Source organism: Apteryx rowi, unplaced genomic scaffold, assembly GCF_003343035.1.
Source record: "Apteryx rowi isolate R43461 unplaced genomic scaffold, aptRow1 scaffold_983, whole genome shotgun sequence".
Classification (NCBI taxonomy): domain Eukaryota; kingdom Metazoa; phylum Chordata; class Aves; order Apterygiformes; family Apterygidae; genus Apteryx; species Apteryx rowi.
Window position 1 is genome coordinate 27,005 of NW_020451297.1, and position 15,281 is coordinate 42,285.

Here is a 15,281-nt window from a genome sequence, read left to right on the forward strand (position 1 = left end):
GCGATCCTTAAGCTTCTGAAAAAGCTCCACCGATAACGAAAAGCAAGAACAACACTAACAATTTACTGCAAACGCTCACAGCTTTACAACGTGAACACTGCGACGCTGCAGGCAATCGGCAGGAGCCAGGCGCCACCCCGGGGAGACAGGCCGCAGCCCGAGGCCTCGAGGCCGGCAGCGCAGGCCGCCACCGCAGCCCCTGACGGGTCCCCTAACGGACCGGGCGTCCGTTAACCGCCGCCCCGCCGGCCGCGCGCGCAGCCGGGCAGAGGCGCGCGCGGACTGGTGGGCGGGGCGGGCGGGCTGATGAGGCAGCCCCGCCGTTTCCATGGGAACGCGCGGGCGCAGAGGCGGTTGCGGCCGTTGCCCCCGCGCTCGTCGGCGCCCCCCAGCCATGCCCCGGCGGCGGGGGGGCGGGAGCGCCGCGCTGCGGCGGCAGCAGGACCGGGCGCTGAGCAGCACCATGCGCGTCGTGCGGGAGCTGGGCCCCACTGCCTTCCTGCTGCAGGAGGACAGCCAGGAGGGCGCGCCGCTGCGGGTGCGGGCGGCCGGCCGGCCGCCCTGTCCTCGCCCGGGAGAGCGGGCGTAGCCACGCTCCGCTTCCAGACCCTGCTGCTTGAGGGCTGGCGACTTCCCTGCCTCCCGGCGGCCGTAACTAAGGACTGCTGCTTCTTGGTGTCTCTGACAGGTGTTCCTGGGAGAGCCCCACTCGCGCACCTGCTCCGCCTTCCTGAAGGAGAAGGCCCTCTGTAAGCACATCTGCTGGTGAGTCGGTGCCCCACGGGGCAAAGCAACACGGCAGTGAGGACAGCAGTGCCAAGAAAGGGCTGCCAGCAATGGAGGAACTCCTGGAGGTCAAAAACATTACCTGGCAAGCTCAGATGTTAAATTTTAATGTCACATTTGGGAGCGGTGTGCGTGTGGTGATTCTTTGTACAGGCTGAAGACCTCAGAGCCTATCTGTATAGTCTGATTTATTTCTGCAAAAGAGAACTGAGACAGTCATTGGAGCAAAATATATGTACAGTAGTGGCATCTACATAGCATGCTGGAATTACCAACAACATGTGCCCTTTTTTTGTTTTTAATGCCAGAAAAAAAGAAAATACATATCAGGGCAGGTGTGCTTATGTTGGAACAAAAATAAATGTGATATCAAAAATAGTCACATGAGATCCAGATGGTTACTTCTTGGTTATATGATACATATATATTTCAGACTTACAAAGAAACCCATGCAGCTTCAGCCACAACTGGATAAATCTGAGGGGAGAATTTAGAATGAAGCCAGGAATTCTTCAGGGTCCAATAAACTGCCTGATATAATCAGAATTCAATTACGAACCACACCCATTAACCTGAAGTGTAAAGAATAAGCTAGCGCAACCGTGATTAGGGATTAAATTTCAGTACTAGAAAACAGTTTACAAGCTGAAGTCTACAAATCTTACCAGTACCTATTTACCTTTGTARTTTTTTGTTCCTTAAGGTTTTTAACTGACAAGCAGAAGTGGTTTGCTGCTGCCAGCAGTAGTTGTGCCCTTCTCTTTTCCCTATTATGGATGTATTGTTTATCTCAGGATTTGATGGGCTGAATCAAAACCCACTAAATCAACAGAAAATTACTTTTTTGTCTAAGTTAGATTTTTGGCAGTCTAGTGAGAGTAACCAGGTCACTGAAGGAATCAAACAAGCTCAAGGAAGTGACAGGAATATGAGCTCAGAGTGGGACTATCTCTCTGATGGCAGTTTTCATTTAAATTTATTAAACTGAACAATTTACTACGTTAAGATAACGTAAGTCTGCATAGGACTCTTAGCTGTTTCACTTATATTGTAAAACTGAACTAACAAGTAACTTTAGATTGATGTTTTCACTTACTAGATATTTTGATTATACATTATAGGATATTGCTGAAAAAGTACTGATTACCAAGAGATCATGAATGTAAGTATTAGACTCTTTTATGGCTTGCATGTAGAGCTTACCAATTTTAAAAGTCCAAAGCAATATCCTCTGGAGTTTGGATAAAATTTGTTTATAGCTCATTATCTGTTTTCTCTTCCTCTCCCTCCTCCACCTCAAAAAAAAAAAAAAAAAAAAAAAAAAGTTTAGTGCTCCTTAGGCATTTTCCAGTTCATTTCATTTTTGTGGTACAGAACACTGTGTTATGTCACTGATTACAACTGTAGTTTCAGGAAGAATGTAAACATGGAAAAAAACAAACAGTGTTACAATTTCAGATATATATATATAATAAAGGCTATTAATTTATAAAAGCACCTTGTACTGAAGTTAATCCAGAATGCTCTCAAGATGCTTGCTTTAGCAATTTACCAAGTGTAGTCACAGATAAATTTGGTGCTTCACTTTGTAAGAAATTAGCTATAGAAGTATAGTTCATCTTTGATTACCTTTTTGTAGTGAGTCCTTCAGCATAAACTAAAATAACTGCCATGTCTTTTCTAGCTTAGGGCAACATTTCTACTTTGGCAGTATTTGGACTGTAGTATTTCATGAATACTGCCAATGTCATGGAAATTCCCCCTCAGACTTCCAGGGATGGGTGGAAGGAAAGCTGTACAAAATGTAATCCATTACTGATTTTGATATTTGTGACCTTCCATCACCAAAACAATAGCTTTCTAATACAGAGGGTGTAGTCTGTATACCCAAGTTAGCTTTCTGACCTGAGTCAGGATCATTTCCTTAAAAGTTCTTACAGCTTAGGCTATTATGAGCCAGATTCTCAGCTGCTTTGCTACAGTTCCTTTCATAGAACTTGTGTGGAAAGAGAGATCAAATAACTTAAATATYCCACAAAATAATTAGTCTAAATATCTTTTCCTGGGTAGTAGCCGTAACAAAAGCAGGTAAACACAAACCAACCTTAAAGAATGGCTAGCATCCAAAAAGTTGCTGCAAAAACATGTATACATGCAAAACCAAACATCTTGTAAGTAGTCAGAACCTAGGTTGTGTTTTTCTAACAGAACTAAATTTTAGAACACTTTGCTTTCTGAACTATTGTACAGACAAAATAACTTCAGTGAGAAGTGAGCAGGATTTCATCTTAACTCATGAACAGAAGCTTTCTTAACTGTTTTCTTGCTATGGTATATAATGGTGCGTGGTGTCAGAAATGATGGTGCAAGGCTTAATTCTTTAGCGTTTGGAAAGCATTTTAGCTTATTGAACAGAGACCACTAGAGAAATAAAAGCATTATGCTCTTTATTTTTCCAGTAAATAATATTTCTAAAAATACCTCCACAGGTGTTCATTTCCAATGCTTAGAATTAAGAACTTTTTTACTTGGGCTTAAGCAATTCTATAAAGGCCTTTTGGACTGAAACATTGTTTTGACTAATACACATATTTAGTGAAACAAGTTATTCTTGAAAATTTCCTTCTTTAGAAACATCTTGGATTCATTTTTGCCTTGGACACCATTTTAGATGAGAACACACATAAGCAATATTGTTACAGTTTCTATGCAAGCTATATAAAAAGATTTACAACATTTTGGGGGCTGAAACATACTGAATATATTTGACAGAAATGGTCCCTACTGCATTTTATAGATGGAGAGCTATTACAGGTAAGTGCAGAGTTCTGCTGAAAGGCTTTAATTTTTATATTTACTTTTGGTAGATGCTTTGAAGTTGGGTCTTCTGGAAAGAGAAATTGAGGATGTGCTTCAGTGGTTACAACAGGAACAGACACTAAATCCTGAGCAAACCCTCTTCTCACAAACATTAAATGAGGAGAATGATAGATGCATTCATCAGAAAGAAGTTGGTTTAGAGGATGTCTGTCCCATTTGTCAGGAGGAGTTACTAAAGATGATGCTTCCCATCACTTACTGCAGGTGAAGTATACAATCATTCTTTGTTTTGCTATATTTCTAATTACAGAATGTTACAAGGATCTCTTAGTGTAGGTAGCTTCAATTCACAAGAATATATGACAGTTGTTATAGCCCTTTCCAATCCAGAAAATTCAGCAGTCCCAGGAGTTAAACTGTGGAGGGCAGGGGAAGGAGGAAAAGGGAAGACTGCTTAGTATTGCTATGTGATTTTCCTAGATGCTTATAGAAAGATTACGTAAATTGTCATTTGTTTTCTGCAGATACAGCTGTGGTAACAATGTACACATAAAATGTATGAAAATTTGGGCTGATCACCAAGATGAACTGGGGACTGAGTCTGTAGTAAAGTGTCCACTCTGCAGGGAAGAATTTGCACCTCTAAAGCTCATTCTAGAAGAATTTAGAAACTCTAGTCAACTTGTGACTGCAACAGAGAGAGCAAGACTGGATAGGCACCTCGGAATTCCTTGTAATAATTGCAGGGTATTTCCAATTGTGGGAAAGTGCTACAAGTAGGTATTTTTAAATCAAGATTTTGACAGTACAGCTTTTTGCTTATTCCTCTGTCTTTATTATGAGTAACCAAACAATTTCATCCACAGAGTAGACAATATTATTTCTTCTGATTCAACTGCAATTAATTTCTGGTAAATTCATGTTATAAAATTATCTAAATAATAGACATAATTGCTAACGGTGTGTGAAAGGAATCATCATTCTAGAATTCTCTACCAGTTTACCAGTGTTCAATCTGAGGAAGACTTAAAGCGCTTCTTACATCACCACTACTTATTAGAAGGCTTGGCCTCCTCTGGTTGGACTTACTGAGAACCATGGGCAGTTTAATTAGCTTCCTGCCTAAACAGTACCTTGGTCCAGATAAGCGGTGTCACTTCTATGACTGTCTGTCAAGGTCATCATGTGGACTAACGGCTTTTTTTCTTCACGTTTCCTTTGAATCAAGTTCACATCAAATATCAAGAATGTTTGATCATTTCAGGTTAAGATGATTGTTCCCTGTAAAATTATAATAGCTTGCAAATAATTTAGAATAATAAAAATCCTCACTTGTAAATTACAGAGCCTTATAGCATAAATTTAGATTTTATTCTGCTTTAATTTTAAATTACACTTTTCTGAAGAGCCTGTCCACAAAAACTTCTCTATGAAAGAAATAATAATTGTTTAGCAAAATGAAGACTTTTTGCCTTCATGCATACACAATGTGTGCCTTATATATAAACAAACATCATTGGTAAAGAAAGTATTAAAAGTGTAAAAAGCATTAAAGCATAAAAATTTTTAAACTCTTTTTTGTGCAGTACATCTCCAATACAATTCTGTAGTCCTTTTGTCTTTTTGCATTGTCCTTTTCCAACTAGTAAATTTAGCTCCTCCTGTATCATGAAATGCTAACTATTTGTTATCCTAACTCCTTACTCTGTGTTTTTGTTTTTCCTTTTAGGTGCACTGAGTGTATTGAGTATTACCTATGTCATGAATGTTTCATTGGCTTTTGCCATTCTCCCCATGTCTTTGTCTTCAGACAGGTACCAAACAGGTTTTCTTTTTTGTATCCTACGCTGACCTATATAGTATTAATTGATCTCATTTTCCTTAGACAAATCATGCAGAACCTGCATTGAATTAGACTTAGCTAAAAGCAATATATAGAAGGATATTGAGATGTGAAAATTTAACACCTTAAAGAGCTTAGTTATCCTCTGCCTGTGTAAATTATAATTGTGGCGCCCTTATGTGGACAGTAGATGCAAATACATCTTAGCTTACTTAACCTACCTTTCCAGTTTCCYTATGTAGATAAGGCCTTATAGTTGGCAGGGTGATGCAAAAAAAGGGTCATAGTAACCAACAGTAAATGACAAGGCCTAGAACTAGAGCACGGAAGCCACAAAATTAAGGAGCTCAAGTGTTTCACTGAGTTTGTACTGTTCTACAGATAGCTGTTTATTTTATACCATTAGGTCACTATGTAAAGTCAGAGCTGTGAAAATCAGTGAATTCAGGTTACCATAACAACCATAAATGAATACGTTTAAACTTGTCTTTGAACTTCATTTTGCTACCACCTTGTCTGCAGATTTCTAGAAATATTAGCTCTTCAAGTTTGCTTCATGAGTTGTCTTAAAAACAATGAGAAATTCTCCAAGTTTTAGTTCAAGACTTTAGCTGTTTTTTGTTCCAGGCTTTGCAAAAGTTTGAATAAGAGATTTCACTTAAGATGTTTGTTAGTTGTATTTGCCTCAACAAAAATAGTTACAAAACAGATTTGTTGAATTGTTCTCAGCGCCTCTTTGCATCATTTACAAGAGAGTTTATATCTTGAGTTCAGCTTGTCTCAATTACTTTTGCACATTACAGAAGAAAAATAAGAGGTGGAGATCTCTTGAACAGCTTTCAGAATTATCAGCCCAAGGAGGAAAATTTAAAAGCTTTAACCCAGGAAACAGTTCTAAAGAAGCAGTATTACATCTTCAGGAGAAGTAAGAGCCAGTTTTTTTCCATACTATTTTTTTATGAGAAACGTGAGGAGTTCTTTAAACAGTTTCTTTACTTCAGCAGTATCTGAAAAAATAATAATTACTATACATAGAGCAATAAATATATTTTTTAAAAAGCATATAGTAATTAGTACTTCCAATATAGCAACAAATCATCTTAAAATAGCTAAGAATTAATTGTACTTTGCAAACTAAGTAATTCTTTTCATATGGTTTAGAAACTTATACTACAAATACTGAAAAAATATTTAAAGTTTTCAGAGTCAAAATATCCCTTGGTTAACAGTATTTAAAAAAAGCCATCAATTTTTCACTCTTAAAAATTTGGTATAACAAATGATGATGAGAACTGATAGCTTTTTTGTACAGAAATGAAACACATCATACAGAGAGAAATAAAAGCTTTTGCTCTTCTCTGTATCTGCCACATCAATGTACAAGGCTTCTCACCAGCAAAATAGTACTACCTGATGTAGTTGCTGCATGCATAAAAGATCAACATTTAGAAAACCTCAGAAAGGCACATTCCAGAATCATCTCAGAAATGAACCGGTACTATTCAAATCAAAGACTGCAGATATTTCTACATCCTTGTATTATGAACATCTGTTCAAGGTAGTCATTCTTCTATACAATAGAAAAACCTTCACCACTATTTGAAAGTTGATCAGACTTTTATTTCTGCCTTACTCCTCTGTCAAAACTATGAAAAAAACGTACTAAGAAGAATGATTTACTGAGATGTTTATGCAGACACTGTGCACCCATAATTAAAAACTAGAAAAATGCCACTTACTGCCAAAGCAGACTACAGAATTAGGTTTAAGGGCTATAATTAGGAATCTGGATCCAAATGAAAGCAAGATATGATCCCACATAATTTCAAAACAAAGGTAGCTTTGCAAGAAATTAGAATATTTGGGTTAATTTCTTGTCCCTGTCACAAATTCTGAGCTTGGGTCATGGAAACTTTTGTACTTTTGTACTATTGGGTAAAATTTAATGGCTTATATTATGCAGCTGTTCAGGCTAAATGAACATATTGGTTTTCTGGGAGGTGTGTCTGCTCATACCTGTCATAGTAAGATCAACATCACTGGAATGGCTTTCATAGCAGCTGTGGTTTAGAGGATTGTTTATCCCATTCAACAATTAAAGGTACTATTAAAGAGAAATTTCTATCAAAAGCTAACTTATCATTCTTGTGTTCAGTTTTATTTGCTGTTTCTCCTGATTTACTAAACTGTTTTTTCTTTGTTTTGTTTTAGGACTAGTTGTACCCCAAAGAGCATTGTAAAATCTTTACCTAACATTTTAGTTAGAAAACATAGTCATTTACTTGCTCCAGGTATTCAGTGTAGATGCTGCTTGAAGCCATTTGACCTTGGTCAACATGTAAGACTCCTACCATGTAATCATAAGGTAAGAGAAAATAAATTCCTCTAAATGTTAAGGAGCCACATCTTAACCTGTTAGCTTGTAGCACATCAGTTTTTCCACAACTCGCACTGGTACCCTCCAGTACATAACTTAAGTGAACCCTCAAGGCACCACTGTTAAGGGTGTTCATGTGGCTAGTCTGCAAGTTTGCATGCTGGTTTCACTGCATGCCTGAGTCTTAATAGCTGCTTTAAGACACAGGAAGCATATTGATCAGAAGTGGCAGCTAAAATCAATTTGTACAAACTGATGGCAGGGAGCAGCATAATCAAATGGTCTGATATGTGATTCTCTGGTAGTGATGAACCAGACTGTCAACTAGTTCAGTCTGCTTTCTTATCCTTGGGGTTCGGACAATGTGAAAAATATTTGAAACAAATATTGTATCAAGGATATGTATATAGTATGAGTATTAGTGACAATTCCAATACTCTTCACAGTTCTCTGTTGTTATTGATGTTTACTTCTCTACAGAACAAATTGTGAATAACGTGGGAAGCAGTGGCTACACATATTCCACTTCATTGTACTTTTGTTTAGGAGTTGAGTTTGGTTCACTATTCATTTTCCTCCAATTCCCAGTGCATTTAGCAAGAACTCAGTAGCCTCTTGAGCAAATTTAAACATTTAAAAATTTAGACTAGATAATGTTATTTTGCAAATATTTAATCTCTGGGGTATTGAAATATTGTCTGTCCAGGTTTGCTAGTTAATGGACTGAAGCCAAATTAAGCAGCTTCTTTTGGTGATCCGTAGCTAGTATCATACCAAGTTAGCACCCTGCCAGCCTTTGAGAAACACATTACATCTGCTGGGAAGTTTCTAATTTCAAACATTTAGCTGTGCAGCCTTGATTTGTCTCAGTACTTTTTGCAAAAAGGAGTTTGTCTGAAACATGGGGAGCTTTGTGCAAGTCAGCAGTAAATTTCATAATTTAGAAGTATATATTACCCAGCCAACCTGTCAGGTTCATCTTTGTTGGTTTGTACCAGCACCCCTAAACAAGTCCACAGAAGATACCCCTTTTCAGCTTGATTTAAATAAAGCTAGCTTACCCGACTAAAAGTATTTTTTCATTGATGACATGATAGCAGCAATATAAATTCAACCCCTTGATTTGTTCACTTGCGGGGTCTTTGTTACAATCTCAGTAGTTAATGCCCTTTAGATCCACAACTGATGTGGAACAGAGTAAAAAAAACAGAACTGGGCTGAAAGGGAAGGTTAGCGGAATCAGCACTGATTCTTTGTGTTAGTGAACATGTATGTAATTATATCTCTATAAGAGTTAGTTGAAGTCACTTGATTATTGAAGCACCTTAAGAAATGTGATTTAAATGTCAGTTTACAGCGGGCAGTAAAACTTATATAACTTTTTTCAGGCTGTCTGTACCCAAAGTTTAGAATCTATTCATCATATACATCAACAACATAGCTCCCCTGGTGATCAGTGAAGTTAGTCTGGGCTTGCACACATCAACTTAGAGAAGAGACTTTTTTGAATTACTGTTATATGCAAGAACAATAAATTGATTAGCTCATATTTAGCTGAAAAGTATTATCATGCAACAGCTGATTTATTTATTTATTTAAAGTTTCATAGGGAATGCATTGACAGTTGGCTACTGCACCAAAGAAACACATGTCCTATTGATGAGTATGTTGTATACAATCCTCTGATTTGGAAGGATACGCCAGCCAAACATGAAATCCACCCAACAGGTTCTCATAGAAATGTTAGCAAACTTGCAAAGCAAGTGGAACCAGAAATTTTTATATCTGGAAATGGATTATTTCTCAAGCGAACATTATCTGAACATACATCAGAAAGTTCTCAGAGTAGCTTCAAAAAACTTTGTAACAAAGATGTGCCAGACTCTCTAAACTCTTTTGAGACATCATTTTCCAGGAAGTCTGATACCGTTAGATCTAGAAAGGATGACATTCATAATGCTGAGAGAAGCCCATACCAGTTTGACCGCAGCAACATGAACAAAGTTGCTTTTAAAAAAGATATGGACTGTGAAAATTCCACAATTCTAAGATATCCCAGGGAGCTGAATTTTGAAATCAATCTGGGTGCAGCAAGCCATTCCTCAAAAAGGGACAATAAGGATGCGAGAAATGCCAACTATCAAAGCAGGCTTTTAACAAGACTACTACCTAAACATAATCATCTGAACATTAAAACAGCAAAAATAGATTTATTATTGGAGGGAATTCCACTGCATATCAGCTCATGATTATCTTGTTTTAGATAACATAGCTGTATGTTTATTTTCCTACTCCATACATAAGATTTCATAGAGAACAGGAAACAAATTAATAAATGATCAGATGTCATGAACTGTAGCTACTACAAAAATTAACTTGGTGCTGTGGGAAACTTTCAGGCTAAATCTGCTCAAATAAACACAGGAACTGATATGGCTGGTGTAGATGTGTCTCAGAAAAAGAAAGTCATACACCTGTAAAATTGACACTCTTTCTTATTTGCAATTTTTAACCTTCAGTCAAAGAACTTACTCTATAAAGAAATGTAAAATGCAAAAAGCTTTTATATTCTTGAAAGACCAATTAGATAAAGTATCTTATTCAGAGCTGGAATAAATGAAGCCAAACTAGTATTAATATTGCCAAAATAATGGTATCAAATCTGCTGTTTTCAATGAGTAATAACAAAAAGCAATCTAACACAGAAAAGAAGCTACTTATAATCTCAGATAAATTCTGTAAGATGTACTATGGTTTAATGATATCTAATGCTCAAAAGAGGAGCTAAGCTTCCAAATGTTAAATGGGAAACTCAAACTTAGGCATTTTCATATATACAGCCAAGCCAAAGAATTACTGAGCCTAAAAATTATTTCTCAAATGGCAATATAATAAATTTAGCCATGTAATTTTATCTTATTATACTTATTCCCAATAAGTGTAATAAAGATTTAAACCCATTATTACTTATGAAAGTAATAATCCCAGCCCCATGTTTGGCTGCCCTAATCAAGAAACGGGAATCAGATTTAATGTGGATATAGATGTCTGTCTTCAGTAGAAATGGAACAGACACTGTGACCAAATTAAGAATTGGTAAATTTTTGAGGATGAGGATAATAACTTTCTTTTATCATTGGAATGATGGTAATCATAGAAATACACATTTTTAGTGGTATTTAGCAAATAAAGTGTGTAGTGAGACAGGTATGTTCCTGGACAATGGATGACTTCAAGGATATTTAAATAAAAATTAAAACATTGATAACTTTTTAAAACTATTTATTATATTGCATAAGCTATAACGTTTTACAAATCTTAGTTACATTTTCAGCAACAGATACATTGATACTGTAGTAAATACACTGAGAAATGAAGACACCTCTGACAAAATATAAAAAGATAGAAATACTTTTAAAAAAATGGTGACTATTAAGCATCTTTCAAATGAACAATATCTGTATTAGAGCATTTCTGAAAATGATTGCCAAAGAAATGAAGCGCTTGTTTGAATGTACGGCTCCAACATGCAAGGTGGTGAGCACAGCCAGTGCCATCAGCTCATCTATGCTTCAGCACCTCAGAGTTGGGTTTTAATGAGCTTCATGCTCTAATGAGTACTAAAAAATGCCTTTCTACACAATACCAGGATGCTGTGAAAACACTTACTTACTGTTGTAATACAGACTGAAGTGCAACGTGTGCTTCAAATGAATTAAATCAGTTAAAATAAGGAATAACATACCAGTATATCTGGGGAGGGAGAATATACAAATGTTCAAAGAATCTTAACAATTAACTGAAAAAAATTTCATTTGATAAAATAATTTTAAGCCAAGAGTGTTAATGTTAAGAATTATGATACAACTTTCATCTGACAGGCTTACAAATAAATGGCTTCAAGATTTTTTTTTTTTTTTAAACAGAAATCATTGAATACTGCTTTTAAAAGAAAACAAAGCTCAGATTAAAGTAATTTTTTAAAAAAACTCACACCTTTCATTTTAATTCTTTAGCAAAAATATTCATGCCTATTGTTAGAAGCATGGCACAAATTAGTATGAACTACTATAAAAGAACACTCGTTTTTAACTCTATAGGCCTAGCATTGTGTTTTGCCTATGTATAATTTCACCGAATTAAAAAAAAAAAAAAATTTGTAGATGCTTGGGTTATGTAAACAATGCAGGTTAGGCCCCAAAATGAGATACAAATTGGTTCTAGGACTGTAACAAGAATTGAGTACCTAACTCCATGCACTTTCTGCTTCTACTGGCCAGGGAGGTTAGGAGCTGAAAAAGCATTTTTATCAAACTAATAACTTGCATATATAGAAGTATATTAATTTTGTTTTTGAAGTTAAAATCTCAGTCAGTTTCATACCTGTAAATCAAGTGATTTCAAGACTCTTACTCTTAGCCTAAATTGAATCAAATCCTGCATGTGCATTTTTAAAAGATACAATTCTTCACATTACTAAAGATATACTTTTTTCCCCCTTTTCAAACATAAAATACAAAAAAGATAGGGATTACAACAGCTATTATCATCAACATGCAGGAGTCAGTATTCTAACATAAAAACACTAGACCTGCTTTTTAAAATATTATAAAAGCTACATAATTTTAAGTATGAATTGGGGCTTTTTGGCTAACAGAAAAAAATATGTACGTGTGCTTTTCAGATAGTCAGGTGTCCCATTGATAAAATAAGTCTGATGCAAGAGAAAGGCACTTCAGCAGGCTAATTTACTGTAATATTTTCCATATATGCAACATTTCATATGCAGTAGCAGACAGYGGATGTAGTGTACTGCATTTTAGTTTGCACACTGCTACATTAGTAATACTATTAACCTACTTTGCTTTTTAACTAGTGAGAACAGTTTAGACTGTTGTCCATTCATTTCATCCTCTTTGGTACAAATTACTGGACAAAAGCAAAGCAAACAACTAAAGGTTTTCATTCCTACATCCTGGATTATTTTCTGTGTGTTATCTTTTCTAGATCTGCATTGGTAAATTATATCTCTAACCATCAAATCCAATTGTGCTTTCAGGTTTGTATGATACCAAAGATAGGGTTCTCCATTATTTTCTGATAGTACTATATAGATTTTTCTTTTCAATCAAATAGATTTTTTGAAATTATTCCCTTTTTTGAACTCTGTAATACCTGGTATTTGATAGCAATCTGTAAACTACTTCTAATTAGCTTATTCTAAGGAACATGATAAGATTAATGTGCATGAAGCTATATGTTACTTAATTTGATCACTTCCCTTGATTTATGATACACCAAAGAACTGATCGGAGCCACATAGCTATTTTGCATAAACAGGCCTTGGCTAAATCCATCTGCCACCTTATCAAAACCAGGTAAGACCTGGAACCAGTAATGCACTTGGGCAAGAAGAGAAGAATCTCAACATTGTGTATTGTAACCGCAGGGGGGAAAGCGTCCTCAACTTTATTAACCACCTTTCATCTTAAATGTGAGACAAAATTTGGCCTCCAGTGTTCTGTAAATACTTAATATATACATGTATGCACAGTTCCAAGTGAAAGGTGACTTTTTTTGAGAGATGATGGTGCAGAAAGCATCTTGTGAAGAATCAAGACATAATGCTCACAAATGTTTGTGTTCTTTAGAAAGAATCAATTCCATTGAAGCACAAGTACCAGTCTGAAAATAAGCATCAGAAGAAGCCATGCCCTTTCCATTCCTCCCCCCGTCCCTCTCTCCTTAGAGAGGGTTTACGTTCAGTTGCCTCAGTCATGGCCCACTTCTGCTCTTATTCTCAAGGCAGTCAACCTCCAGATTCAAAGAAGTCAAAACCTTTGAGTGTTTCCATGGTCTCTCCAGGAGCAGTTTGTCATGAATCTGTACTACCACTTCTTGTACAGACATAATTTTAGTGCTGGCATTTTAGCCCTGTGTTGAAATATTGACCCAGCAGAAAAAAAAAATCTGTTCTTGGATTCATATAGATTCTTATATAGAAATCATACAGATTCCATATACAGAAATACAGACAAGCACTAGAGTGACCACAAAGAGAAATTTCATGATGATGTTTTATCTTTTCTACCTATGTACACATCATGTACGGTATCTCTGGAATTAAAGTTTTTAGAATACAGTGTGGTCTTAAACTCCTTTTTTAATGGATGTAAATACAAAAAGAATTCCAGTCACTAAGAGGTAATATAGGTTTCCAGTGCATAAATTCTAACATACAGCTGGAACATGAAGACTCAGACAACATACTTTATAAATACTGAATATAAATATGAAGTGTAATTTTAATTATTGTATGGTTATATAGAGATTTTTAAAATCAAAGATTTAATGCTTATGATAGAGTCAAGGAAGAATTCCCTGTCATTGTGTGCTTAGGGGTTTCAACTGTTTTCACCAGCATTTGTCTTCCCAGATACAAACGTAGTCAATAATTTCGCTCTACAGACTAGTTTCCCATATTCTGACACAGAAAACACGTTATGTATTTGCTTTTAATACAGAACTAGACGTTAGCAAAGCCTTTTGAAGCATTACCAGCAGCATAAGACATTATGTGATAAACACTAGCAAGTTACACACAGAAAAGTTAGCATATGGGATCTACAAAGAAAGCAAATACAGCTGTTGCTTGACTGGCCTGGATAGAAGCAACAGTTAGCAATAAAGGCAGCCTTGAAAATGGTATTACCAGAACCACAGCATACACTCCCCAGAAATTAAGTACTAGAGAATTTAATCCCTGGACAATTTAACTACTTCACTAAAAAAACTGCCCACACCCACATTAGACAAGGGAGGAGCAAAGTTCTAGTAGAGATACCAGTCCACAATGAAGGTCCTGAAGTGAGGTGTACTGCCAAAGACATGCTACAGCTATTTCAGAACCTGTAAGGACACGTGCTTTATATACAGATAGGTCATTTCTATACATGTAATGAGATGCCTATTTTTCAGAAAGCTTTATTCTATTTTTCTTCCTACTCCTGAGAAGCCTAGCAGCAAGCAGCTCTTGTAAGGTCTGTTCCCTTCTGACTTTCAGTGTTGGCTAAAAGCTGAAGTTTCCCTTATTTATCTATGACTTTTAAAGGGCACCTTTTGTACTACCGTCTGTGCAGGGTCAAACTGTGACTGAATGCAGACAGCCAAAAGCTCATTTAGAATGATGGTGCAGAACTGACCTCCACCCTGCCCTGAGTCAGCTAGCATAGCCGACGAGAATCTGCACTACATCAGGACATCTTCAGGCATGGTTCTTCTGAAACTCCAAACTTACAGCTGAGCTTTTCAACATTTCTAATCCTTCTTTGGTGAACAAATACCTACTCTGATACAAAATAGGTACACTGGAGTGCAAAACTTCATTCCTTTGAACTTGCATGTATAAAGCCTTTTACTGTTGTCTTCATTTTTTAGTGATACAAGTAGTTTTGA

General features: G+C 36.6%; 1 protein-coding gene across 1 annotated transcript; it reads left to right on the forward strand.

The window, feature by feature from the left end:
- The first annotated feature begins 394 nt into the window (after positions 1 to 394).
- ZSWIM2 (zinc finger SWIM-type containing 2) lies at positions 395 to 10,075 on the forward strand. The gene is given in 9 exon segments (XM_026055100.1): positions 395 to 538; positions 689 to 765; positions 1,908 to 1,948; positions 3,654 to 3,870; positions 4,131 to 4,382; positions 5,336 to 5,420; positions 6,253 to 6,374; positions 7,661 to 7,814; positions 9,428 to 10,075. Coding segments are annotated over 9 exon segments (1,740 nt in total).
- The last annotated feature ends 5,206 nt before the right edge of the window (positions 10,076 to 15,281 follow it).